This window comes from Bombus impatiens, unplaced genomic scaffold (assembly GCF_000188095.3).
Source record: "Bombus impatiens unplaced genomic scaffold, BIMP_2.2 scf_0128, whole genome shotgun sequence".
NCBI lineage: Eukaryota > Metazoa > Arthropoda > Insecta > Hymenoptera > Apidae > Bombus > Bombus impatiens.
This window is the reverse complement of record NT_176547.1, coordinates 80,755-105,900: the sequence shown is the minus strand read 5'-3', so window position 1 is coordinate 105,900 and position 25,146 is coordinate 80,755. Positions and strand designations below refer to the sequence as shown.

The following is a 25,146-nucleotide window of genomic DNA, read 5'->3' as shown; positions in this document are numbered from 1 at the left end:
AGAGAATATAAAAAAAAAAAAAAAAAAAGAAAGAACGGGCAGATTACGGTACGCCCTTAATATATGATTAGCCGTGCGCCATTAAAGAAATCGTTTTTTGTAATATCCGAATAAAATGCATGGTCGACGACAACGTATATAAATATCAGCTCAATTACCATGATCGTCCCACAGAAAGGCGACTGTCCGCTGAAGAATAACCAATCCCACCCTGTCAACGAATGGCTATTGGAGAACGCGCGTGCATAGACAAAAATTTATCCTCGTAATCACGACTATATAGATTACGCGGTACAAACGAAAATTCTATCGACGTGAAGGCAAATTCTAGGCTATCTTTAACGCTCACCGAATGCCAAATAGAAAATTGTTCGTTATACGAGAGAAACGAGAGCGATTTATATAACCTACCAAAAGACCAAAGAATACACGAAAGGCGAAACTCAACGAAAGCAACGTTCAGTCTTTGATACTTTCCAAACCTAACATCTTTTCGTTACTCGCCTTCCACTATTGCTCTTCTTCTATTTTTGTTTCTTGTTTTTAACGCTATTCTGGTAATATTACGCTTGATCGTCTTTGTTGCGCAACAACATGAGCAAGCGCTAAACCGCGCCCGTCGTGTTACGCGAATCGTGTAAATCGAATTACAATGTCTCTCGAACCATCTCACTCGCGATATTTTCAACGAGCATCTTGACAACTGGAACAACCGAAGCTTTCTCTAGCTTTCTTTGTAACAGGCCAATACCTCGAAACCTATTCCCTCTCCCATTTAGCAATGTCTATCAATTACGAATGAAATTTTATTTGGTTTTCAATATAAATTACCGAGAGACGATATTCAATGGAAAGATAGCCAATCTTCGTTCCATCGTTTTGCAAGAATTCAAGACGCTCTTCTTGCAAAACAGTTAACATTCGTAGTCGAATGAATTTTTGACTGGTAGAATTGAAACGATCCACTATTACATCATAACAATGGTATACCGACACCTTGGGTAATGTAATGAAATTGCGAAAAATTCAAAGTTAATAATCTAAAGGAGGATAATTATCCGTAGAAATTTCCCGAGTTTCTATATTTTGTATCGGATACAAAAATAAAAATGTTAAATATAAGATAAGATATATATGGAATGAAATTTATAGTACGACGTTTGACCACTTTTCCGAGCCTCTCTCCACTTGCGACGTTAAAGGGCTACAAATTTAAATAAATAAATTTTTACTCCGATATGTCGTAAACTGTAACGTCCTACAAACTGAAATTATCAGTTATTGGAAATATCGATTTTGTTCGATAAATATCAAATTAAAGTTATTTTTCAATTAAATAGCGGATATTTCATTCTGCCAGTGGAAGATTAATTTCCGTTCGCAGCGTTTCGTCGTACACCGTGCTTCACCTTCGTCCACTGCAGCAATATTTTCGCGTTCTCATCGATAGCTACGCGTTTCTTCTCATCATTCGTAGTTCACGATCGTGAAACTGACATCCAACGAGCGCGATTCGAGGCGAAACGATTACATTGTAAATAAATCAGATGATATTAAAAAACTCAAAGAGAGAAGGGAAAAAGAGAAAGAGAGAGAGAGAGAGAGAGAGAGGAAAGAGTGAGAGAGATTCATAAATGAGAGAATACGAATGTGAGAGAAAATGTGAGGGAGAAAATGCAGATGCGATAGGGGAAAAAGAGAGAATGTACATATATGAGCGTGTGTATTAATAAGTTATAATACGCAATCGCGTATTAAATGCGTTAGAATCGGAGAATCGCTCGTGCTAACTGCCGAGAAAAGGACATATTAGGGGACGTAAGCGTGCCCTCGCGTTCGTGTGTCGTTTAACTAAAAAAGAATTTAAGAAATATATTATATATATATAGGAAAGATAGAAAAAATGAGATGGTCAAAAGAAAAGATAAAAAAGGAGTAAATAAAACAGAGGCTCTCCTAGTTACTTGCTCATTGAAATAATATTCTAAATAACGTTCGTAACGGAACAAAAGTCTAGATATGCATCAGTATAATGAAAAATAATTTTACGTACGTATAAGTAAGATTCACGCGCGCGCGGCTGCAGTCATGCGCGCGCATACACGCGCCATTTCTTTACTTTTCAAACTATGGGTCTTTCGAACCCAATCTTACCAGTGATCCATATCGATCTCGAAACTTCGCGACTTGTTCCGTGAAATCCGTAGAATATATCGAAAGGTTGTAATATTTTAACGATATTTTCGAGTAATAGCTACTGTTACAAAGGAAAACGAAAAGAGAGATACGATCCTTCCCTCCCTTTATTAATATTTATAAGTTCATGCTTCCTAGCGAAAGAATATTGATATAGTAACGGTGGAACTTCGACTTAATCGAGTAGTAGAAATTGTTAAAAGATTATAAATATCGAAAGTAGACCGTAGAATCACTTTGCAACATTGGTGCTTTTTATATATATATATATAAAATATATAAAAAATATATATATAAAAAATATATATATATATAACGAAAAGAAATAAAACGTTTCTAGATTCCGCACTGAAACATAACCCATACTATTTCCAACGATTAAGCACGGTATACATTTTTTATTCAGTGTAGTAAGTACTCGATAAATCAGAAGGATTTAATTGAGGATTGTATTTATGACGCAATTAATTTCATGAAATTCCATAATTTAAATCCACTACAGATGAAAAAATAGTTTTCATTTTAAAAATATACAGAAAATTATTCATAGAAAGTTTTTAATTGCGTTTGTATAAATATAGGGGAATATCGGGAAAAAGTGTGGTGTCGTGCGCGTGCCTGTTCGCCGCTGTGCGTTCACGAAGGATCACGATTTCTATATATTCAGATCGATCGCTGTAAGCCGTACAATTTACAGTGAACATGTACGGCCTGTGAACAATTACAAGCTTGTAGCGAAAAAAGAAACAAACAAAAATATATATACCAACAGAAAAAGAAAAGAGATGCACTCGAAATCACTTGGAGCATAACCATCTTTAAATGACGGCGAACATAACATACATTGTTACGTAAACGAGTATAACGGAAGAAAAAAAATCGTATCGTTGCATGACCGATATACCTAAATGAAACTATTACTACGTGATACGACGTTATTATGTAAAAGTTTTTATTGCGTGAGTAAAATTATGTTATGGATGAAAATGTGTACCTTGTAAATAATAAATCTCGTCCTCTTCTTCGTGCATCGAACACACTACCGACCAAACAATGTCCTTTCACGCACGTTTCGATCAGAATTCGACGATGATCGCCTTTCTTACATCCTCAACGATCACTCGCAATATCTATAAGAAAACTTTTAACTATCAATTCTATTCGCTCGCTGATCGGTTAGAGCACATCTTTGTGTAAAAGAACTTAATTATTTAAGGAAAAAGATAGAAAAATTAAACGCATGATTTGAACCCGTTATACGTCATTTGCAACTGACATCGTAAAGCTTATCCTTCGTAGTCACGTGATCGTAAAATCTTGTACCTAACGAAGGTATCTACGTTACATAGGAAATAAGTATTTATTCCTACCGATAGATGGCAAACTGATTTGAGGCCGATAAAATCGTCACATCGGAAACGCCTGTTATTAAAATTTTATTTCATTTTCTTTCGTCAATAAAGCATATTTTATCTCTAAATACATATGTTTTTTATTTATTGAACTTCTTTTCAAGAATTTCAAATAGATAAACATTTTTAATGCTTTAGATTTTTCCAGAAGCTGTGTCCCTCCTAATCAATACTTCCGCAAACTATATTTTAGGAATGTGTAAATGCTATCACATAAAGTTAAATTGTTAAATTGAATAAATGTTGTACGTAAAGTATGTATATATAAGTCTTTGTAACATAAAGATGGTACACAAACTACAGAAATATACGTATATATTCATATTTAATACATATGTATGCTATACACCTACATATCTTGAACAAACTGGAACTCGAATCGAATGTGAATTTCAAATCGATTGTTTGAAGAATGTTTAAGTAACCATTCTGTTAATGCGTGTCTTACAGCATTGAAACTACGTGAATACTGTTTTAAGTTCGAAAATACGGAGTTAAAGCTTACCTTTAGTAAGCTAAACCTAACCTTTTTCAACTTTTTCTGCAACATTCTCTAAACAAAAGTACGTGAACTGCAGTTATGTTAACTTTTTCACCTACATAATCGTTTACTATCATCTTACAGATGAAAGACACAGATACTACAGCCTCGCTTTTGTTCATTTTATGTTGCTTTCATAAAATAAAATTAAGGTTAAGGACATTCATTTGAACGTTCTTGTACTTTGTATTCATTATCTCGACACATATACAATTTTATTATTTATATGGTGTCGACAATGGAAATATAATATTCAGGACACTAAGATATACGTTACGTTGCTGCGGTTTAGTATTTTTCGCTCTATTGTCATTTCTAGTAAAATCTAATAAAAATTTTCTAGTATTCGTACTATGTTTACCTTTCATTGTAATGTGATATTTTCCTTGATCTACGGAATATTTTAAACATGAGACTTTACTAATCGCACAGAATAAGTTCTATTATAATTGTCTTTACAAAACTAGTGCAAGAATAAAAGCGAGATACATTGCTGTCACGCGAATACCGTTTCTGATACGGTTCTGCGAACAGAAATCATTGATCGTGCTGTGCCTAACAACCTTATGTTCACCTTCTTAACTTATAAAAACAGACCATTGTTTCAACAAGATATATCGTAATACTCTACTTAGGATAATAAAAATATTCATTTATGTTCGTTTTAAAGCATATAATAAAGTCATTCACTTTGTTTTCGAATAAAATTATTGATAAATAATTTTAGACATTCTAGAATAATTTGTTTATAATATATTGCAATATTTTGAAAACAATTAGCAGTTTAAGAGAAAGAAATATCAACTAATTAATAACTAACAATTGTGCCAAAACAATAACAAAATAAGACAAAACTACAATTCATATTAAAAGTTTGGACGAACCTTGCTTATGTAAAATGACCAGACTTTTATAAAAATAATATTGTATATACAATACAAAATGGTAAAGAAACCATACAACACAGTTATGTAAAATAATTACTATGATTGCAGTATTGAATATCAGTGTCGTAATTTTAGCTTTTTATGATAATTGTTAAGACTATTTTTACACGAGATAAATATCTATGTGTTTCAACGAGTACTTTATGAAAAATACAATTCAGAGTTTTAAAAAAAAAATGATATCAGACATAATAAAAAAATATCATAAACATGAAAAAATGTTACGTACACAACATCAAGCAGCGTTAGACTCGTGTTTAATGTATATATGTATACAGGCGTTATTGTGCAAAATTTTGATATTTGTCGCATGAGCCTCCCTCAATTTCCAGCACCGAGGTATCGCGATGTTTCTAGACATGTGTATCCATGTCGTCATTTCCACTACTACGTAACTGCGTTCAAAAGGGATTACTCTTGTTATAATCTTCACCAGAACCATTCTTAATATTATATGCTAAATACATTTAAAATTAATATTATGGATTTTAAAATCGTTTCCTCAAAAATATTCTGCGAAAAATTGTCCGTAAATATTGATTATAACAGCTTACATGATAGAATGTTCTAGAAAACGGGCGAGCTTCCGGCAGGTGCCTTCTAGAATTTTCAAAGCTCGATAAAAGCGGCCGCTGCGCGCTAGTATTGAATACTCCGAAAAGTGACGGCGTGCGTAGCGGATCTCCGAGAGTGATATAAAGCGATATTTCCTTTGCGATTATATTCGTACGATATAATCACAACGTTAGTGTGAAACAAGTTATTCCTGATTAATTTCTGTGTGTCGATATTTGATTATACGTAACCAAATACAGTGAGAAAAGATGCCAGAAGACGTCACCATGGTCGGTGCCGGCGAGGTTGAAACCTTCGCCTTTCAGGCTGAAATTGCACAATTGATGAGCTTAATTATTAACACCTTCTACTCAAACAAAGAAATTTTCATTCGAGAATTGATTTCGAACGCATCTGATGTGAGTAAAATTTATTTTAATATCGTATTACATCACTGAAGTTCTTCGCGTTAAATAACTAGAATCCTTTGGATTAAATAATTTTAACCAAATTTTAGAGTTTAAAATGTTAAAACTACAAATTTTATATCGTTTTGTAAAAATTTCTAAATAATTTGTTATTTTTTCTATGCAGGCATTGGACAAAATCCGTTATGAATCTCTCACAGATCCATCCAAATTGGACACATGCAAAGAGCTATTTATCAAAATCGTTCCCAATAAAAATGAACGTACCTTGACTATCCTTGATTCGTAAGTATTAGTTTTCATCGTATAAATTTTTTTCACATATTGAAATTTGAATTCATTTCATTTATTCTATCAATCATGTATTTTCTTAATTTATTAAAAAGATATGAATTATTTTAACTACTTGATGTAAAATCAGTACAAAAGATATAAACCTGCATAAATCTAATTTATGTTAAACACAGAAAATGAATAAAGACGTTTTCTTTCTTACAGTGGTATTGGTATGACTAAAGCTGATTTAGTCAACAACTTGGGTACCATTGCTAGGTCTGGTACAAAGGCATTTATGGAAGCTCTTCAAGCTGGTGCAGATATTTCTATGATTGGTCAGTTTGGTGTGGGTTTCTACTCTGCTTACCTTGTAGCGGATAAAGTTATTGTCATCTCAAAACATAATGATGATGAACAATATGTTTGGGAGTCCTCCGCGGGTGGTTCCTTCACAGTCCGCCCTGATAGTGGAGAGCCAATTGGAAGAGGTACCAAAATTATCTTGCACATCAAAGAAGATCAAACTGAATACTTGGAGGAATCCAAAATCAAAGAAATTGTTAAGAAACATTCTCAATTTATTGGCTACCCGATTAAACTTGTTGTTGAGAAAGAAAGAGACAAAGAACTAAGCGAAGATGAAGAAGAAGAGGAAGAAGAGAAGAAAGAAGGAGAAGCTGAAGATACCAGCAAGCCTAAAATTGAAGAAGTTGGAGAAGATGAAGATGAGGATAAACCTAAAGATGAAAAGAAGAAGAAAAAGAAGACCATTAAGGAAAAGTACACCGAAGATGAGGAACTGAACAAGACAAAACCAATCTGGACAAGAAATCCAGATGACATCTCACAAGAAGAGTACGGCGAATTTTATAAAAGTTTAACCAATGATTGGGAAGATCATTTGGCTGTCAAACACTTCTCGGTAGAAGGTCAATTGGAATTCCGGGCGTTGCTCTTCATTCCACGACGTGCACCGTTTGACCTTTTCGAAAATAAGAAGAGAAAGAATAACATCAAATTGTATGTACGTAGAGTTTTTATTATGGACAACTGCGAAGATCTTATCCCAGAATACCTTAACTTCATCAAAGGTGTTGTGGACAGTGAAGATCTTCCATTGAATATTTCCCGTGAGATGTTACAACAAAACAAAATCCTCAAAGTCATCAGGAAGAATCTTGTCAAAAAATGTCTAGAACTTTTCGAAGAACTGTCTGAAGATAAGGAGAGCTACAAAAAATGCTATGAACAATTTAGTAAGAATATAAAATTGGGTATCCACGAAGATAGTCAGAATAGGAAGAAACTATCAGAATTGCTTAGATATCACACATCTGCATCTGGAGATGAAATGTGCTCGTTGAAGGACTATGTTGGAAGAATGAAGGAAAATCAGAAACACATCTATTATATCACTGGTGAAAGCAGGGAGCAAGTAGCCAATAGTTCGTTTGTAGAAAGAGTTAAGAAGCGTGGTTTTGAAGTAGTGTACATGACAGAACCCATTGATGAATATGTTGTCCAACAACTGAAAGAGTTTGATGGCAAACAATTGGTATCTGTAACGAAAGAAGGCTTGGAACTTCCAGAGGATGAGGAAGAAAAGAAGAAGCGCGAAGAAGATAAAGCTAAATTCGAGAATCTCTGCAAAGTTATGAAAGACATCTTAGACAAGAAAGTAGAAAAAGTTGTAGTATCCAACAGGTTAGTCGATTCTCCATGCTGTATCGTTACGTCACAGTATGGATGGACTGCCAATATGGAAAGAATTATGAAAGCTCAAGCCCTCCGAGATGCATCCACTATGGGATATATGGCTGCCAAGAAGCATTTAGAAATCAATCCAGATCATCCAATCATGGAAAATTTGAGGCAGAAGGCTGAGGCAGACAAGCATGACAAATCTGTAAAAGATTTGGTCATGCTTCTGTTCGAGACAGCACTTCTCTCTTCCGGTTTTGCTCTCGAAGACCCGCAAGTACATGCATCCAGAATATACAGGATGATCAAACTTGGTCTTGGTTTTGATGATGATGATACACCAAACGTAGAGGATGAGAAGATGGACACAGAAGTTCCTCCATTGGAAGATGACACAGAAGAAGCATCTAGAATGGAAGAAGTAGATTAAGACTTTTACTGTTTAAAATTACTTAACTAAATCCAAAGACTTCTAGGATGTAGAAAGACTGTTACAAATTAATTTTACTTAAGTGTTGAAATTTTTTTTTTGTCTTTCTATATGTAACAGAATGAAGTGTCATGCCTAATTAAGTATCGCATAGTGCTAATTAATATCTCTATTTATTTGGGAAATATGGCAAAGTAGATGTTCCCTGCATTCCGCCAATAGCGCTCTTCAAATCAAGCCTGGCACTTGATTCTGTCCTCAAATTCTTTTTTATGATGTCATTTTCATGCGTCAGCATTATCATTTTATTTTTTTTGCACTGTACATCATTACGATTTCATTTCGCACTTTCATCATTCCATATTGAAATCGTCATGTAGTCTGATAAAAGATTAAAACCGTTATAAACAATTTTGTGTGTAATAAAACAACCTTACACATTAAAGTAACCAGTGTATTTTCTAAATTCCCATAATTTTATTTTAATTAAAAAATTTTGAGCACAAATTGCAAAATTCCTCAACTTTAAATAAATGGTTATATATATTTATTAAATTCCTTTACTTCCTAATAGAAATCAACTTTTAATTTACCAGTAAAATTGAGAATAATGCGATGAAAATCTTTTTTCGTGTTAAAATTTATAAGGATAAATATACATATTTTGAAATATGACGTCACAATGCGTCGACCATGCTTATCGATTATAAGTGCATTCACCGCACATGGTGAATGGATTCATCGACCGCCTATAAATATACATAACTTTTTTAATGCAATAGGTTATAATAAATACAATAGATTAATCTAAACAATATTAAAGAGAAAAAATTGTATTCAAATTCATCTTGAACAATAAAATCGTATAAATAATAAATAATTATATATGTACTTGTTCACAGGTTAATTATAAATCTTATAATATTGATACTTTTTTCTACCGATTGAATTATCGGTGTAGGTTGACCGATAGAGCGCGACACTGGAGATTGTCGAAGTGTTGCGTGTTGCCACATCACCACCAAATCAAACGTCTTGGACGATGTTTCTGTGTAGATTGCGCTCGTGCCGACTCCATCACAATACGTGGAAAGCGTGAGTTTCTCGACTCCGATTCAACATGTCAAATTTTTCTTGAATTTCTAACGAATATTCACAAGAAAAGCAAAAACCAACGCGTAGATAGCCTTTTGTTTACCGAATAGCTTTTCCGGCTTGGCGTAGACTGAGAAATTATAAATTTTTTCGTGGTGCATAACGTGGTAAACGAACGACACGATGAGCGCACCCCAGGGGCAAGTGAAATCAAGAAACGGAGTAGTAAAACAGGTAAAGTATTAAAAATCCTACGGCATTCTGTTCGCTAAAGAATTTCTTACTCAAATGTAAATACGATTTATGTGATTACTGTCATGTATAACCTCATATTTTGACATGTATGTGGTCGTGTACGATATTGTTGGTGCAAATAATCAGTACCGACAACATATGGTCGTTGCATGGAAGGAATTTCATTTTATTTGCTATTTCCTTTTAATAGCAGATTATTAATTGTTGTTTGAACGTCTGACATGCCGTTAAAACATTATATACTTGTTAAAGAAATACCTTTTACTTGTTTATTATGTATTTTGTTTTATACTACTGTAAACCGAACAATCTACAGTAGAGCCTACTTTTAATCTCTTAGACTTCTATGAAAAATATAATATTATATTATAATATATTACCATTATACATACTGGTACACTGAAAATTAAAAATAGGTCTAATTATATATTTTCAATGTGAAATTTTATATTTGAAGGTTATTTCGGGGGATACCATTGTTATTCGTGGCCAGCCTATGGGTGGCCCTCCTCCAGAAGTTACTATTACTCTTTGTAATATTACTGCTCCAAAATTAGAACGGTGGAAAGGAAATGATAGGTATATTTAATCTTTCATTTTATTTTGTCTACTTTGATTAGTTTGTTAAGTTATTTGCTAATATATATATTAAAAAGTCTTTTTTGCTTTCAGTATGGATGAAAGTAAAGATGAACCATATGCTTGGGAAGCTAGAGAATTTTTACGTAAGAAACTCATTGGTCAAGATGTATCTTTTGTTACAGAAAAATCAATTAATACAAACAGAACATATGGTACTGTGTGGTTAGGAAAAGGTACATTTTACACAAATTCTTTTATTATTTATGTATTATATAAAATTGATTAAAGAATGGTTTATTTAACTTTCTAAAAATAATAGATAGAAATGGAGAGAATGTAATTGAAACATTAGTATCTGAGGGTTTGGTAACTGTAAAAAAAGATACCAGAAATCCCAGTCCTGAACAAACCCGATTAATTGAACTAGAAAATACAGCTAAAGCAGCAAAGAAAGGAAAATGGTCGGAGTCACCAAGTTCTGAACATATACGCGATGTAAAATGGACTGCTGATGATCCTCGCAAATTGGTTGAAAAATTTGGAAAGAAGCCAGTAAAAGCTATTATTGAATTTGTGTTTGACGGATCTACAGTGAAAGCACTTTTATTACCTGATTTTTACAACATAGTATTAATGATATCGGGTGTCCGTTGCCCTGGGTGGCCAAATGGAAGACGCGAAAATTCAGTAGGTGATCCATACGCAGATGAAGCAAGATATTTTGTAGAATCCCGCCTTCTACATAGAGATGTTGAAATAGTACTTGAATCTGTTAATAATAACAATTTCATTGGCAGCATTCTTCATCCAAAGGGTTGGTAGTTCAGAACAAATTATGCAAATCATGTCTTTTATGATTACATATTTGAATAAGCAATCATAAACTTTTTTATATCCAACAGGTAATATTGCCGAAATTTTATTGAGTGAAGGTTTCGCTAAATGTCAGGATTGGTCAATTAACAATAGCAGAGCTGGTGCAGAGAAACTTTATCTTGCAGAAAAAGCTGCAAAAGAAGCACGTTTACGTTTATGGAAAGATTACAAACCATCAGGTCCACAAATAGAATTTACCGGTACTATTGTCGAAATTGTCAATGCAGATGCACTTATAATTAGGACACAAAATGGAGAAAACAAAAAAGTGTTTTTGAGCAGTATTCGACCACCGTCCAGAGAAAAAAAATCTAATGAGGAGCCAAATAATGCAACTAAAAAAGATTTCAAACCTCTTTATGATATTCCATGGATGTTAGAAGCACGTGAATTTTTACGTGAGAAATTTATTAGGAAAAACGTAAAAATCGTGGTTGACTATACTCAACCTGCTAGAGACAATTTCCCAGAAAAATTATGTTGCACTGTTACTTGCGGTAAAACGTATGTTATAACAAAACTTAACTGTTTTTCATTTATCTTCATTAAAATGTTTTATATAACATAAATATTGGTTTAGGAATATTGCTGAGGCTTTAGTTGCACGAGGTCTGGCAAGAGTTATCAAGTACAGGCAAAATGACGATCAACGTTCTTCTCACTACAACTTGTTACAAGTTGCAGAAAGCAAGGCAGAAAAATCTCAACATGGTTTACACGCAAAGAAGGATATTCCTGTACATAGATTAGTAGACCTTTCTAATGATCCACCAAAGGCAAAGGCATTTTTAACATCGCTTAAACGAGCGCAGGGCATTAAAGCTGTAGTTGAATTTGTTACGAGTGGTTCGCGTCTAAAATTATTTTTGCCAAAAGAAGATCAACTCATTACGTTTGTTTTGGCTGGTATAAGAACTCCACGATGTCAAAGATCATTGCCAGGTGGTGGTATTGTTAAAGCAGATGAATATGGTGAGAAATCATTAGCCTTTACTAGAGAACATTGCTTCCAAAGGGATGTAGAAATAAAAATTGAAAGTACAGAAACTAAAGGAAGTGGATTTATTGGATGGTTAACTGTAAATGATATCAATATGTCTGTTACTCTTGTTGAAGAAGGTCTCGCAGAAGTAGTTACTTTCCCCGATTTCGGAGAGTTAACAAGAACGCTTAAAGCTGCAGAAGAACGTGCCAAAGCAAAGAAATTAAATGTATGTAGATTCAAATGTTACTTAAACGTTAATTAATAACTGTAATAATTGTAATAATCTGAAAAAATAATCTTTTGTGTATTACAGATGTGGAAGAACTATGTAGAAGTGCAAGTTGAAAATGAAAAGAACGAAAGCGATAAAGAAATTGTTGAAAGAAAAATTGACTATCAAGAAGTAGTACTTTCTGAAGTTACCGAAGATCTTCATTTTTATTCGCAAAGTGTTGATCAACGTAGTATGTTGGAAAATTTACTTTTGCAATTGCGTCAAGAATTAGCATCCAATCCACCACTTCCGGGTGCTTATAAGCCCATTAGAGGTGAATTAGCAGTTGCCAAATTTACTGGCGATGATGAGTGGTATCGCGTTAAAATAGAGAAGGTTTTTGGTACAAATGTCAGTGTATTTTATGTCGATTATGGTAACAGAGAAGTAATTAATGTCACAAGAGTTGCGGATTTACCGTCAAGATTTGCTAATGATAAACCCTATGCTCACGAACATGTTCTCGCATGTGTTGCACTTCCAAACGACGTAAGTATTTTTATAAAGAAATACGATTTAATTAATAAATGTTTTATTTTCAAAATTAAAAATGGATTTGTTGTAATTTTCTATTTATAACTATTCATAGAATGATGACAAAAAAGCGGCAGTTGAAATATTTAAGGAAGATGTCATGGATAAAATTTTATTATTGAATACAGAATTTAAGCTAAATAATATTACTGCTGTAACTTTAGTTAATTCTTCTACTAATGATGATATTGCGAAAGGACTTATTTCTGATGGGTTATTACTCGTTCAGAACCAACGCGATAGAAGACTTACTAAATTGGTAAATTAATATTTACGTACTTTTATATTTACATATGTATATCAGTACTTTACAGTAGATGCATGAAATAATTTTTATGTATTAATTCGCTGTAGATTGAAGAATATAAGAAAGCAGAAGAAGATGCAAAGCATAATCGACGTAATATTTGGAGATACGGTGACATACGAGCAGACGACGAGAAAGAATTTGGATTGTAAAAAACTAAATGCTCAAGGAAGGACTGGTTAAAAAGTGATCAATACAGGGAAAAAGACATGTTACGAACTGCATAATAATTATGTAAGAAACCATTACATAGATTAACGAAAAATAATAAATGTCCATATGAGAGTTATATGTTGCATTGATTATGATGCAGTTATACTCCATTGCATAAAAATATGAATTGTACATAACAATTTCATTAATTCTTGTAATTTTTAAACGAAACAGTGACATAATATATTGCATAATATATTGTCATCAATCATTGTTTGTATTTCAATGTAAAGTTCTGTCAAGAATTTCATGGTTAACTGTTTTAAAATTTTCACAATTTATGTGCAATTTATTTTTAATCATGTGCATTATAATTGTGAAAAATCATTTCTTTTCCTTTCTACAAATTTACATTACATTTAAAGTCATATGAAAATGGTATGAATGAATATAAAATCCATAATTGTATATTTTGTCAAACATACTCATTTAAGTATGTAAGAATTTATATTAAGAAAGTATATTATATTTTGATTAAAAATAGATCATTGGTCAAATAATTTCACTATTATACGTAATATATTACGTGTATATACAAAAATTTTCACCTGGTAATATGAGAAGATAGACCATTATCTTATATCTACTTTGTTTCATAATTATATTTTTACTTTTCTTGAAATTGAAATCAGAATTACTTTCCTTAATTTTTCATAGATTTGTTTTTTTACATTAAAAACATTAAAAACAAAATATTTGTTAAATAATTCGTTCATTCTTCTATTTGCCTGATATAATAACAAACTATTCTCATTATTTTTTTCATTAATAGAATGAATTATTTTGGATACAAAATTAAAAGAATTATTTCTTTTCATGAATATTGATGCAATTTACATATGAATATACGATTTGAAATAATATTTCGTAAATAAAAAGTTAAATTACTTTGAGGATAAGTTTCTGAAAAATGAAAGAAACATTGAAAAAACTTTTCAATAAATTTTGTATGAATATTCAGGTTAAAAGATTATGTAATCATCGTATCCTTAATAATTTCAAATACAGAGTTGTGCCCATATTTTATAACCGAACATTTATAAATTTATTGGTGCGAACAAGCTTGATTTAATGTTTGAACATTGCAATAATTAATATAAATATATCATTGAAATACATGGTCAGGCAAGGAAGAGAGCAATATATACTATATACGTATATTTACAGTATAAAATTTAAAAGTGAAAAATTAAGAACCTTTTAAATATGAATGTAATATCAGTTATATAATTTAAAGATTTGACTGATTTGTAATTATTTTATAGTGACTCATGTTACACATATGTGTACTGCAAATAAACTATGAAACTTTTTTATTTATATTGCTATTATTTTTTACATTAATAATAATTTTCTGATTTCAGTATCTTTATTCTTTAAATGCATTTTTTATTTTAATTTAATGCGGTTACACAAATAATTTCTATGTTTAAATAAAATTTTGTATTTAATACTTTATATAAACTGTATTACTTTTAAATGTTCTGCTGTTTTATTATAAAGAGGTATACAAATACTATAAAGAGCAGTTATATAACTACAAATAATTTGTAGGAATATAAATATGAACAATATAGAGGATTAACTATATGGAATGAAAGTGAGATAAACTAAATACACCAGTCTAAAAATCTATTTTTATGTATAGAAACGCAAAAGTAGTATATGAGGTGAAACAATTTAAATCATAGTCATATTAATAAGTTATACATTTTTTTTTAACTTTGTTGTATGTTTTAACACTACACTATCCCAAGAGCAAGAATATAAATGGCGATCAAACCATGTAAGACCACGTACGAAGTCAGTGTGACGATTATCTTCGTATATTAATGAAAGTTGATTGTTTGCATCAAGCACTTCTACAAAAGCATCATCACAGCATACTGCTAACTCTTCCACGCTGTTATGTAATAATATTATGTAATTTATTATACTGATAAAATCTGTAATTTGTCAGCTTATATTACCTTTCTGAATCTGGATTAAATACGAGTCTATGTACTGGTCTAGAAGATGGAATTGATTTTGATAATAGTTTTAGACCTCCCCTTCTGATATCAACTATTACAACCTGTCCACCATCAGTACCAATGGCTACAATATTTGGTTTATTGGGGTTCCAACATATTGCCCTTAAACCAACATTTTTTTTCAGAATACCTAACAAATAAAAGATTAGATTTAAATAACATTTCTGACAACACTAAATGTTATATATAAGTATCTGTGTTATTATATGTATATGAATACATGCTTTGGGCTGGTCTTGTTAGTCTTATATCCCACATTAATGCTTCACAATCATACGATGTTGACACAAATTCTGTGTTACTTCCAGGTCTAACATCAACACAAGTGATTAAATCTGTATGAGCAAAGCTAAATGAATATGTCGCTATTAACTCCGATATGTCCCATATTTTTATACTGAAAAATAGTTATAATTCTTTATTATAAACATTTAAAATCCTTTTTAATATAAAAAACTTAGATTAGTTTTACCAATAATCCATTCCTCCTGAAACTACATGACCCTTATCAGCAAATGCAGACAAAGTTAATAGAGAATCATCATGTAAAGTAGCATGTCCTGCACATTGCAATTCTTTTGAATCATCAGACTTTGTAGATAGATCAAAAACTTGCAAAGTTCCACTATCTTGGCCAATTACAAATTTATCGTGTTGTAAGAAAACACCATCGCAAACACCACTGTCTGTTTTTGCATGGAGGAAGGCTTTATCCCTATCAAACTCTTTAATATCATTGTAATACCAGACAGCACCATTCCAATAGCGATCTGTCAGGTTACTTGCTCCAAGAATAGCACTTTTTTCTGCAAAATAAAAAAATGTTCATGTATTAAATAATATTTGTATAACAAACATAAATCTATTTACAAATAAATATACAATCTTTGTAAAGACTTCCACATAAAAAATTTAAATTATATTACCATTATATATATTGATAAACTGCAAGTGTTTATTAGAAACAAGTGGTCTATCTGTTATTGTCATGTTTCTATAAACATCGGTATTTAAATTGGGCGGTGTTAAAGAGTCCATAATAAATTAATTTTCAAAATTAATAATGCTAACAATGCCGAATTTAATTGATATACTGTAACATAAATTATAGCAAATAGTTATTTGTATCCGACTGTGAAAACTATACTATAAATCATTGCAGATCACATATACAAATTAAATAGCGCGTAAAAGACGTAGAATATTTATTAACCTGTATACTTTTATATTATAGGTCCTTGTATGCGATCAACTGCGGTCGTAATACATGTGAAAAGGTGTGGGCACGCAATGAGGGAAATGTGACGAATATAAAGTCAAAAATATTTACGTAGCTTGAGGATAGCTTGAGGATGTATTTCGCGCATGCGTGATACGTACATGTACATACTACTTACATTTTGTCAATGCTCAGATTGTATCGTGTTTACACCTCGCCCGTTAGAAAGTGATTTTTTATTGCAAAATACGAAGAAATGGTATTTTATTGTGTAATTTCTGGTTGCAAAACTAACCGCCCGGGTGGTTTAAAGTTGCCGCTTTTTTCGGTACCGAAAGATATCGTACGTAGACAAAATTGGGAAACTGCACTTGGTATAAAAAATTTGGAGTCTTCGAAGCATCGTGTATGTGAAAAACATTTTCCTCCAGAGAATGTGATACGATGTACAGAACACAGGGATGCGTCTGGGAATTTAATTGCTAAGGTATGTACAAATTAAATTTATTCTCATTCTTAAAGTAAAGTCATATTCAAAATATTTTTTAATTGTTTTTGTTCTAGGTACCACTTCGAACTTTTCGACTTTCTGAAAATGCAATTCCATCTCTTTCTCCGAATGGTAATATGGATGAAAAGGAAAGTATTGAAGAACTTGATAATCCTGTTAATGAAAACATATCTGAGAATGTTCTGAATGATACTATAAATCAGATTTTTGATAGTACAATTCATGACCATGGTTACACACACAATATAGTTGCAATGGATATAAAAGAAGTAATGATCGATTCATCTGAAGAAAGAAATATTCAGTGCGCAGATCAAGAAGAAGAAAATATTCAGTGCGCAGATCAAGAAGAAGAAGAAGAAAATATGTTCACGCAGTTATGTGAAAATATTAATTTCTTTCAACTACCAAAAGATTGGACTGTACATATTCCTTCTAATAAAAATAGCGTAGCTTTTTTAGAAGTTGAAATCAATTTAACCAATGATAATTATAATGCTTGTCTAGTAAAAAGAAGTATTATAATAAAAGATAATATGGATATTGTATATATAGCATTGGAAAAAACTATATCTTCAGAAAAACTTAATCTTCCAAATAAATTTCACAATTTTGAAGAATTGAGGATAATACTAAATCATTTTTCTAATATGTTATTTTGTTCTGGGATAGCTGATATTGATGGTGTAAACCTAGTAAAAAATACAATTGGATATACTGATTGTCATGATAAATTAAGGCATAAAAAGTGTCATATATTGACTTTATTTGAAAAATGTGAAATGTGTGAAAAAGTGAGGAGAACTGTTAGACAAAAAAGACGCCGTATGTCCAAAAGAAATATGGGTGAGGAAATTAATGATTTTGCAAACATAGATGCTTTACATATCTGGAAGAAGAAGTTTGACGCACAAAGAAGTGCGCTTTTCCGTGCAAAAAAAACAATTAGAACACTTCAAGCTCGTATTAATGAAATGAAGGTAGATTTAAGTAATATAGATATGCAAACTGTACTTAAAAAATGCAGAGATCACCAAATTCCAGATATACAGATGACGTTAATTGAACAAATTATAGCATCTGCAAAGTTGAAAAGTGTAAAAGGTCAACGATATAGTGGAGATTGGATGATGCTATGCACTTTGATGTACATTCGTTCTCCTGAAGGATATGGACATTTACAAAAGTTGAATATATTGCCTTTGCCCTGTGCAAGAACTGTTCGTCGATGTTTATCTCTTGTAGAAACAAAATGTGGTCTAGATAATAAGTTTTTTGAATAAAAGTCTATATGTTCGTTATAGAAAAAATTTAATTATTTAAGAATTCCACCTTTAATTCATCTGTTATTTTATCTGGTTATGACAATAATCTCTTGCAACATAAAGTTTCTTGTTTATATTTTGTTACTATTATTAAATTTATAATTTTTTATCTTTTTAACTTAAACTTTTAACTTAAAAGATGACATTTTATTTTACAGCTTTTATTGCCTAGATTTATTATAATTATTTTAATAATAAAAACTGAATAAAAAAAAGTATCTACAAATTTTATAGTTAATTTTAATTACTCAAAATAAATCACAATTTTTTTGCGCGAATATGAAATGCTTCCTCAAGCTGACGCCATATGGAATTTTTGACTTCACTCATACGCTTTGGTCTATGTCACTCTATGCTTTCGGTATACGACCTGTCATACGAATGTGTTTGCGGTATCACTTGTTTCAGGATGCATAAAATCATTATCGCTTTCGTATCATTTCCAATATTACCGATTCAGCATAGAACAAGATTATGACACTAGCAGTGGTCAAAATTAAAACTAAGTATGACTATGAAATTAGAATATGCTTTATATCGTTTGAGATACATGTAGCTGTATTTTGTGCATGTATTTTGAAAATGTTTGGAAATGTATACGAATATGATTAATTCTTAGTGAGTTATACAAAGGTATATACGATTAGTAAGTACTAGCGATACTTCAAATTAATAATATGCAAATTTGTAAATATAAAAAATCTGCATATTCTAATAATTATTATTTACTAGAAATAAAAGATTCATCTCTACATAAATAAAAAAGGCAAACATGAGTGTTATCTTAAGATTATCTTAGTTTCAAAGACGAGGATAAATTACTTATACATTAAATCACCTAGTAATATTCTTTAAATACAATAACTGATAATAATAGAGATTTATCATTTTGTTTGATGTAATAAAGATCGGCATCAATTAAACAGAATCGGATTGATCCCGGTAATTAGGAAATAGTTCCTACCGACGATGCTCTGGAATTCTGTTTATGTAGCGCGTCTTTTCGGTATTCCGAGTTTCGGGATGTGCAGAAGTAGCGAATATGATTACCGCGGTAACGTCTGTCCGTGACGTAACGGCTATACTCTTGATAATTTCCGTCGTGACGCATGCGTATTCGATTCGGAGCAAAAATCAGAATTAGTCCAACGGAATCCCGGAAAGTAGCGAGAGTGTGAGACACGGCGGTGCCGCTGTATAAAATCATAAGGAGCGTTGATTAACCTGTCAAGACGTGGTATCGTATCGTTATTTACGCGGTCAAAGGTGTTGCGGGTAATCGTTCGTAGGATTCGGTCGGCTTCCAGACAGGATGGGGAAGCCTGAGCAAATTTTAATTATCGAACCGCGAAATGAACTGCGATTCAAGGGTACGCTTTAAACGACGACTCATTCACTTATATTCGGATTTTACTTGCACATTTCCTCCTTACTTTCACTCCTTCGCCGAGTTTTGTTCGATCCATGACTGGCAGGCGCTTTGTTGGTTAGTTAACACGAGCTGCACACGGTGCGCTACGTTGTCAAGATGACGTAAGGTTGACTCCACTAGCCAATTTTATTGTATTTTCATTTATAACCAAATAGGATTACGTACGACGACCCAGCAAAAATCATCAGCCTTTTCAGTTGTACCTAACCCCATTCGTCGTACGTCATTCGCTGTCAAAGCTAAGTGCAGTCACGAAGTCACGATTCAATTCTCAGCCTCCCCTCTCACTTCTCTTTTCCTCTAACTGATATACAGTCAGCATATTCGACGAGTTATAATCCTATGCATTTATTTTTCCTACTACATTTAATTTGTCTCTATGCTTTCCTAGACTTTTTTTCAATAAAATATAGATTTTTCATATTTATGTAAACGGCATATATGGACGTCTATTTGGCAGGCAAATTTGTTTGCGTTCAACGCACATTTAAGAATACGTACACATTGTAAAAAATACCGAAAGAACATTGTTTACAATACAATAAACATTTTTTGTTGAATGATATTTATGAAAGGATTGGTAATTTATATAGTGTAGTTTTGCAAATGGAATATGAATATATAAATAAAATATGGAAATGTTGTTTATAATTACATGTATTATTACAATTATATCATTTTAGTATTTTGAAGTGCATAAAAGAACGCGATATAGATAATAATATGACTGATGCATATATTTTGCAAAAGCAGTTATGATTGCTTTTTGTTTATATAATCTTTGAATAAAAGAAGTAATAAAAATAACGTTAAACATTTCTTATGTTACATTTTAGGTCCTTTCCTAGAAAGAACAGTCACATCGTATATAAAATTAACTAATCCATCGAATCAGAAAGTTTATTTTAAAATAAAAACAACTGCCCCAAAGAGGTATTGTGTACGGCCAAATTGTGGGTATCTTAAACCAAAGGAAATTTCACAAATAGCTGGTTAGTATTAACTTGCAAATCAAATTTACATATTACGATTGACTTATTATATAACCACAACAATTGTTAATACGGATCTTTACTAAAGTTCAAATTATTTTTATTTATAAAGAAAATGTAATTCATTACGTATTATATTTTTCAGTGACCCTTCAACCATTCGATTTTGATCCAGCAGAAAAAAATAAACACAAATTCATGGTGCAAGCTTTAGTAGCTCAAGATAATGATGATGAAGAAAATCCTGACATGGTATGTAATATATAACTATTAATCTGTTTTCAATTAATATTTATTTTTAATATTAGAAAATATTCATTTTTATCGGTTGTTTTTTGCGTTAGTCTTATTCCTGCCTTGTGTAAATTATAACATCTAATTTTGTTTCAAAGTGGAAAGGCATAGATCCAGAACAATTGATGGAATCCAAGCTAAAATGTGTATTTGAAAATCCAGTAATTAAAACTTTGGCATTTGAAGCGGTTAAATCAGAAGTTACTACAGATAATGGTAAAAATAAAGGAGTTGGCGATTTCGTTAAGTCATCGCCAAAGGTAATAATTAATATCGCTTTTATTTTCGATGCCCCTTTACTATCGCTTATTATATAAGTAAGCGATATGTTTATTTTATCAGGTCCCTGGAGAAACAGAGGAAAAATTGATAAAAGCAGCACAAGAAGTCAATCAGCTTAGGGAAGAAGAGAGTGCCCTTAGACAGGAAAACCTCCAATTGAAAGTAAACAATTGAAAAATATATTTGGCGTAAATTAAGTAAACAGATCAATAATTTTAATAAGAACATACTAATTAAAAAACATACTAATTTTTATTTGTAGGAGGATTTGTTGCAATTACGAAATGCCCTGTTGGTTAACGAGGCTACGTTAGCCACCAAAAATTTTAGCTCGCAGAACAGTAGCGAATCGTCACCTCCTGTTACCAGCATCCTTATTGCTGTCGTCATGGTCATACTGGGATATGTGCTGGGAAAAATGATCTGAGCAGCCATTACTTTACCGCATAACTTGGCACGTCCCCTCTTCCCCTGTGTTTCTTAGCCTGCCCCCCTGCTACCATATACCACGTACTGATCGCAGAGGTTGAAAACAGTCATCGTATTACACGATTGTTCATAATAAATACTATAAACATGAACGGATAGTGGTTTACAATAATAGAATTATTCGCTGCAGGAGTGTGCTTCTATTTTGGTAAAGCGACCAAATTCGAAATCCTTTTTTAAGAAATAAACACTATACTCGGATGGTATAGATGCGGGAGATCCTGTGGATAAATTTTGTTATTGTTACGTATCAGAAAGTACCATTAGTTTAAGTAGAAAATTATAAATAAAAACTAAATACTATGTATCTTCATGTTTATATATTACTTCTGTTCTCACATTTCTTATAAAAGGATTCTCGCTTTACAAATTCGCTTGCGGCTGTGTCTTTGAAACCATGTTGCCACTAACTAAATTATATATGGGACACGAAAATTTATGAAATATAATTCTTTTAAACGAATACATTCAATTAGAAAAAAAAGGAATTCAATTGTTTCAAGAATTGTGGTGTATCCTTAACGTAAAATGGAAAAAGACAGGATGAATTCGAATACTCTTTTTTTGACATTCTAACAGTACTTAACAATCACACAATGTAAGATTGTACATAATGTATTTTAAGATAATATATTAATGTCTAACGTATATAGTCAGGAGGGGGAGGGGGGCTGGCTGATCAGTAGTGGTTCATGATTCAGAATTTGGATATGCTGGCTCTATCCATCAGCAATGGAATATCATTTAAGAAGTTGATGCATTAAAGTTTTGGACGCTTCAGTGTATTTTTATTTCTTTATGTTTATCTTATAAAAATTCGAAATAAAGATATCTCGGATGTCATATATGATGAAAGTTTTATATTTTAAACCTTTCTGCTGGTAATTGTGTTTTCGAGTAATTTGAAGTGGTGCATGGTATACATTGATATGGTACCGCCTAAAAATGTTGTCATCACGAATCATATAAATTTAGCTATATAGATGTGTGTATAATGTATATATACATATGTACACACACATTTATATAGTGGCAAACAGTTTGTAGATCGTCACATCACAAGTAATATCGAACACATCAGAATTAATTATTACGGGTGTGTGTATATCTATGCACTCACATACAAATATACATACGTATACATATATATAATACTCGTATATCTGTGCCTTAGAAATAGAGACAGCAATATAACATATTTGTGTTTCACTAAAGTTCCATCGTTCTAATATTTCCTGACTCTATAAGGTCTTTCCAACTCTTTTCGATAGTGAACATTTGTTTTTTTAATTGTAAAATAGGGATAAACTATAATTACATTGTCAAGCGTAAATATTTAAACTTTTATTATTTATAGACGGCATTATTTATAATTTCGAAGTTATATGTGTATATATATATAGTTTTTTCATCATTCTTCGAGTTTCTGATTGAGAAGTTACGAGTTCTCGATTTTTCGGATATTAAAAAAAGAAAAAAGAAAAGAAAGAAAGAAAAAGAAATGAATTATCAGTAACTGGTAGAATGATGGTGCATGTTTAATATAGCGCAAATTAAGTTTAACAGGATACAACGATCTTTTCAGATAAAAATTGTCGCATCGTTTCATCGTTTTACACATCTTTACAGATTACGAAGCGTAATCATTATAAAATTCTCTCTGTTATATTCCCGTGTTTATAATATAATTAAATAACGATCGTCCAGTGTATCGTCTAAGGTACAGGTATAAATTGCTTTTTCTGTACGAATATACGAGGCACGTAAGAAAATGGTTTGAGAATTCTCCTCTGGTCAGATGCGTTGCAGCTTTCTCGAACGAGCAACTTCCTAAGTTCCTGTTAAATATGTTATTTAAGATGATAAATACATAAAACCACGCTACTATACACCAGCACAAGTTGGAGTTTCGTCCAAGAGAAGAATTTTTTCCACACGATTATTCCATTTATCGCTTGAATTCTTAATCCATTATGGAGTGTCTCACGATCAATGTTACTACGTTATTATCACTGTTGTAGAGAAAATATAACGATACATAGAATTATGATACTAATAATACGATTCGGGAACGAAACGAACAGATTGTCATTGTGTACATAAAAAAAGAAATAACAAAATAAAATACGGCTGAACTTGTAAAAGTTAGAAAACAGTCACAATTGGATAAATATTATATATATACGTATACTTAAACGACAATTTTTGACATACTGCGAAATAATTGTTCCAGACGAATGTAACATTCGATTTTCTTACTATACACGTTCAATAAAATTGCGTTAAACAAGTCCAAGTAACGATGTACTTGTACTTTAAATATCGTCGATCAATTACGACGAGGGTTACTCGATATCGCATAATGTTAGACCGGCATAAATATAGTTTCGAATCGATCGGGTACGCGAGATAATTTTATAGATGAATTTTAAACCCTTCATTCCCGAAAAATAGATACGCGAACCAAAGTAGAGTAGGTCAACTTATAATCAGACTACCTTCTCGGGTGCACATGCACTCGCATACTTTCTCCCTGCGCGACCATCGAACGGAAAAAGAGAGGTGAAAGAGGGTAGTGGGGAGAAGAAGGTGGAAGAAGATATCTCAGCCGAGAAACGTAAAGATCGTTAATCGACCAATTTGCAAATTTTACTCTACTTCGTCGTTATTCGGATATCTTTACCTGGCATAACGAGAAAGCAAATTGCAGCGCCATACTTATTTGGCTGAACGACGATATCTATAAATATATAGACGTAATAACGTCATATTTCTATACGTCAAGATAGGAAATTGCAAAGATCAGCGTAAACGCTACATCATTTTTGTATACATAAGAATATTCGACGCTCGTCGTTTCGTTATCTCTGTGTGCATCGTACGAACATACGCGCGTTTTTTCTTCCGCGATAACACCTAAGTCTAAGACGGAAATAATTCTCACCGTAATGTTGCTAAAAGC

At 32.0% G+C, this 25,146-nt stretch overlaps 5 protein-coding genes and 1 long non-coding RNA gene across 10 annotated transcripts in view; 4 read left to right on the top strand and 2 right to left on the bottom strand.

Moving 5' to 3' along the window:
* Positions 1-5,737, bottom strand: part of LOC105680274 — a 153,131-nt gene extending 147,394 nt beyond the window's left edge. For 2 of the 3 annotated variants that reach the window (XR_004461016.1, XR_004461017.1), the window contains exon 1: positions 3,191-3,345. This is a non-coding gene — a long non-coding RNA (uncharacterized LOC105680274). Of the gene's footprint in view, positions 1-3,190; positions 3,346-5,325; positions 5,492-5,650 lie in introns of those variants that run through there. The other variant, XR_002945975.2, reaches the window with a different exon arrangement.
* On the top strand, positions 5,721-8,931 carry LOC100749195 (heat shock protein 83). Its single transcript, XM_003486590.2, has 3 exons — positions 5,721-6,070; positions 6,246-6,364; positions 6,578-8,931. The coding sequence occupies exons 1-3, from the start codon at positions 5,921-5,923 to the stop codon at positions 8,484-8,486; spliced, it is 2,178 nt and encodes a 725-aa protein (XP_003486638.1). The 5' UTR covers positions 5,721-5,920; the 3' UTR covers positions 8,487-8,931.
* A 576-nt stretch (positions 8,932-9,507) lies between these two features.
* Positions 9,508-13,815, top strand: LOC100749076 (staphylococcal nuclease domain-containing protein 1). Its single transcript, XM_003486589.4, has 9 exons — positions 9,508-9,815; positions 10,294-10,415; positions 10,509-10,651; positions 10,738-11,232; positions 11,321-11,798; positions 11,875-12,505; positions 12,593-13,042; positions 13,143-13,346; positions 13,442-13,815. Exons 1-9 carry the CDS (start codon positions 9,765-9,767, stop codon positions 13,544-13,546), a joined length of 2,679 nt encoding a protein of 892 aa, XP_003486637.1. The 5' UTR covers positions 9,508-9,764; the 3' UTR covers positions 13,547-13,815.
* A 1,261-nt stretch (positions 13,816-15,076) lies between these two features.
* On the bottom strand, positions 15,077-17,178 carry LOC100740975 (methylosome protein 50). 3 transcript variants are annotated; one of them, XM_012381129.3, is made up of 6 exons: positions 17,038-17,178; positions 16,567-16,733; positions 16,113-16,446; positions 15,865-16,037; positions 15,578-15,770; positions 15,077-15,510 (listed from the first exon to the last, which is right to left on the bottom strand). In XM_012381129.3, exons 2-6 carry the CDS (start codon positions 16,676-16,678, stop codon positions 15,312-15,314), a joined length of 1,011 nt encoding a protein of 336 aa, XP_012236552.1. In that variant the 5' UTR covers positions 16,679-16,733; positions 17,038-17,178; the 3' UTR covers positions 15,077-15,311. The 3 variants fall into 3 exon arrangements, with proteins under 3 accessions (XP_012236552.1, XP_012236550.1, XP_012236551.1); XM_012381127.3 differs by lacking the exon at positions 17,038-17,178 and adding an exon at positions 16,841-17,011; XM_012381128.3 differs by lacking the exon at positions 17,038-17,178 and adding an exon at positions 16,854-16,996.
* LOC100740854 lies at positions 17,085-18,680 on the top strand. Its single transcript, XM_003486605.4, has 2 exons — positions 17,085-17,346; positions 17,424-18,680. Exons 1-2 carry the CDS (start codon positions 17,116-17,118, stop codon positions 18,651-18,653), a joined length of 1,461 nt encoding a protein of 486 aa, XP_003486653.1. The 5' UTR covers positions 17,085-17,115; the 3' UTR covers positions 18,654-18,680.
* Positions 18,681-19,760: 1,080 nt separating this feature from the next.
* LOC100748954 (vesicle-associated membrane protein/synaptobrevin-binding protein) lies at positions 19,761-23,032 on the top strand. Its single transcript, XM_003486588.4, has 6 exons — positions 19,761-20,065; positions 20,964-21,119; positions 21,265-21,371; positions 21,512-21,673; positions 21,756-21,857; positions 21,958-23,032. Exons 1-6 carry the CDS (start codon positions 20,008-20,010, stop codon positions 22,120-22,122), a joined length of 750 nt encoding a protein of 249 aa, XP_003486636.1. The 5' UTR covers positions 19,761-20,007; the 3' UTR covers positions 22,123-23,032.
* The last annotated feature ends 2,114 nt before the right edge of the window (positions 23,033-25,146 follow it).

Bases quoted from the DNA above. Each gene is read 5' to 3' on its own strand.
- LOC100749195 (XM_003486590.2), top strand. From the start codon at position 5,921: ATGCCAGAAGACGTCACCATGGTCGGTGCCGGCGAGGTTGAAACCTTC. The intron at 6,071-6,245 runs GTGAGTAAAATT...TTTTCTATGCAG, and splicing joins TGATTTCGAACGCATCTGAT to GCATTGGACAAAATCCGTTA. The intron at 6,365-6,577 runs GTAAGTATTAGT...TCTTTCTTACAG, and splicing joins ACCTTGACTATCCTTGATTC to TGGTATTGGTATGACTAAAG.
- LOC100749076 (XM_003486589.4), top strand. From the start codon at position 9,765: ATGAGCGCACCCCAGGGGCAAGTGAAATCAAGAAACGGAGTAGTAAAA. The intron at 10,652-10,737 runs GTACATTTTACA...TAAAAATAATAG, and splicing joins TACTGTGTGGTTAGGAAAAG to ATAGAAATGGAGAGAATGTA. The intron at 11,799-11,874 runs GTATGTTATAAC...ATATTGGTTTAG, and splicing joins ACTGTTACTTGCGGTAAAAC to GAATATTGCTGAGGCTTTAG.
- LOC100740975 (XM_012381129.3), bottom strand. From the start codon at position 16,678: ATGGACTCTTTAACACCGCCCAATTTAAATACCGATGTTTATAGAAAC. The intron at 16,038-16,112 runs GTAAAACTAATC...ACTATTTTTCAG, and splicing joins TCAGGAGGAATGGATTATTG to TATAAAAATATGGGACATAT. The intron at 15,511-15,577 runs GTAATATAAGCT...ATTACATAACAG, and splicing joins TTTAATCCAGATTCAGAAAG to CGTGGAAGAGTTAGCAGTAT.
- LOC100740854 (XM_003486605.4), top strand. From the start codon at position 17,116: ATGGTATTTTATTGTGTAATTTCTGGTTGCAAAACTAACCGCCCGGGT. The intron at 17,347-17,423 runs GTATGTACAAAT...TTTTTGTTCTAG, and splicing joins CTGGGAATTTAATTGCTAAG to GTACCACTTCGAACTTTTCG.
- LOC100748954 (XM_003486588.4), top strand. From the start codon at position 20,008: ATGGGGAAGCCTGAGCAAATTTTAATTATCGAACCGCGAAATGAACTG. The intron at 21,120-21,264 runs GTTAGTATTAAC...TATATTTTTCAG, and splicing joins GGAAATTTCACAAATAGCTG to TGACCCTTCAACCATTCGAT. The intron at 21,674-21,755 runs GTAATAATTAAT...TTATTTTATCAG, and splicing joins TCGTTAAGTCATCGCCAAAG to GTCCCTGGAGAAACAGAGGA.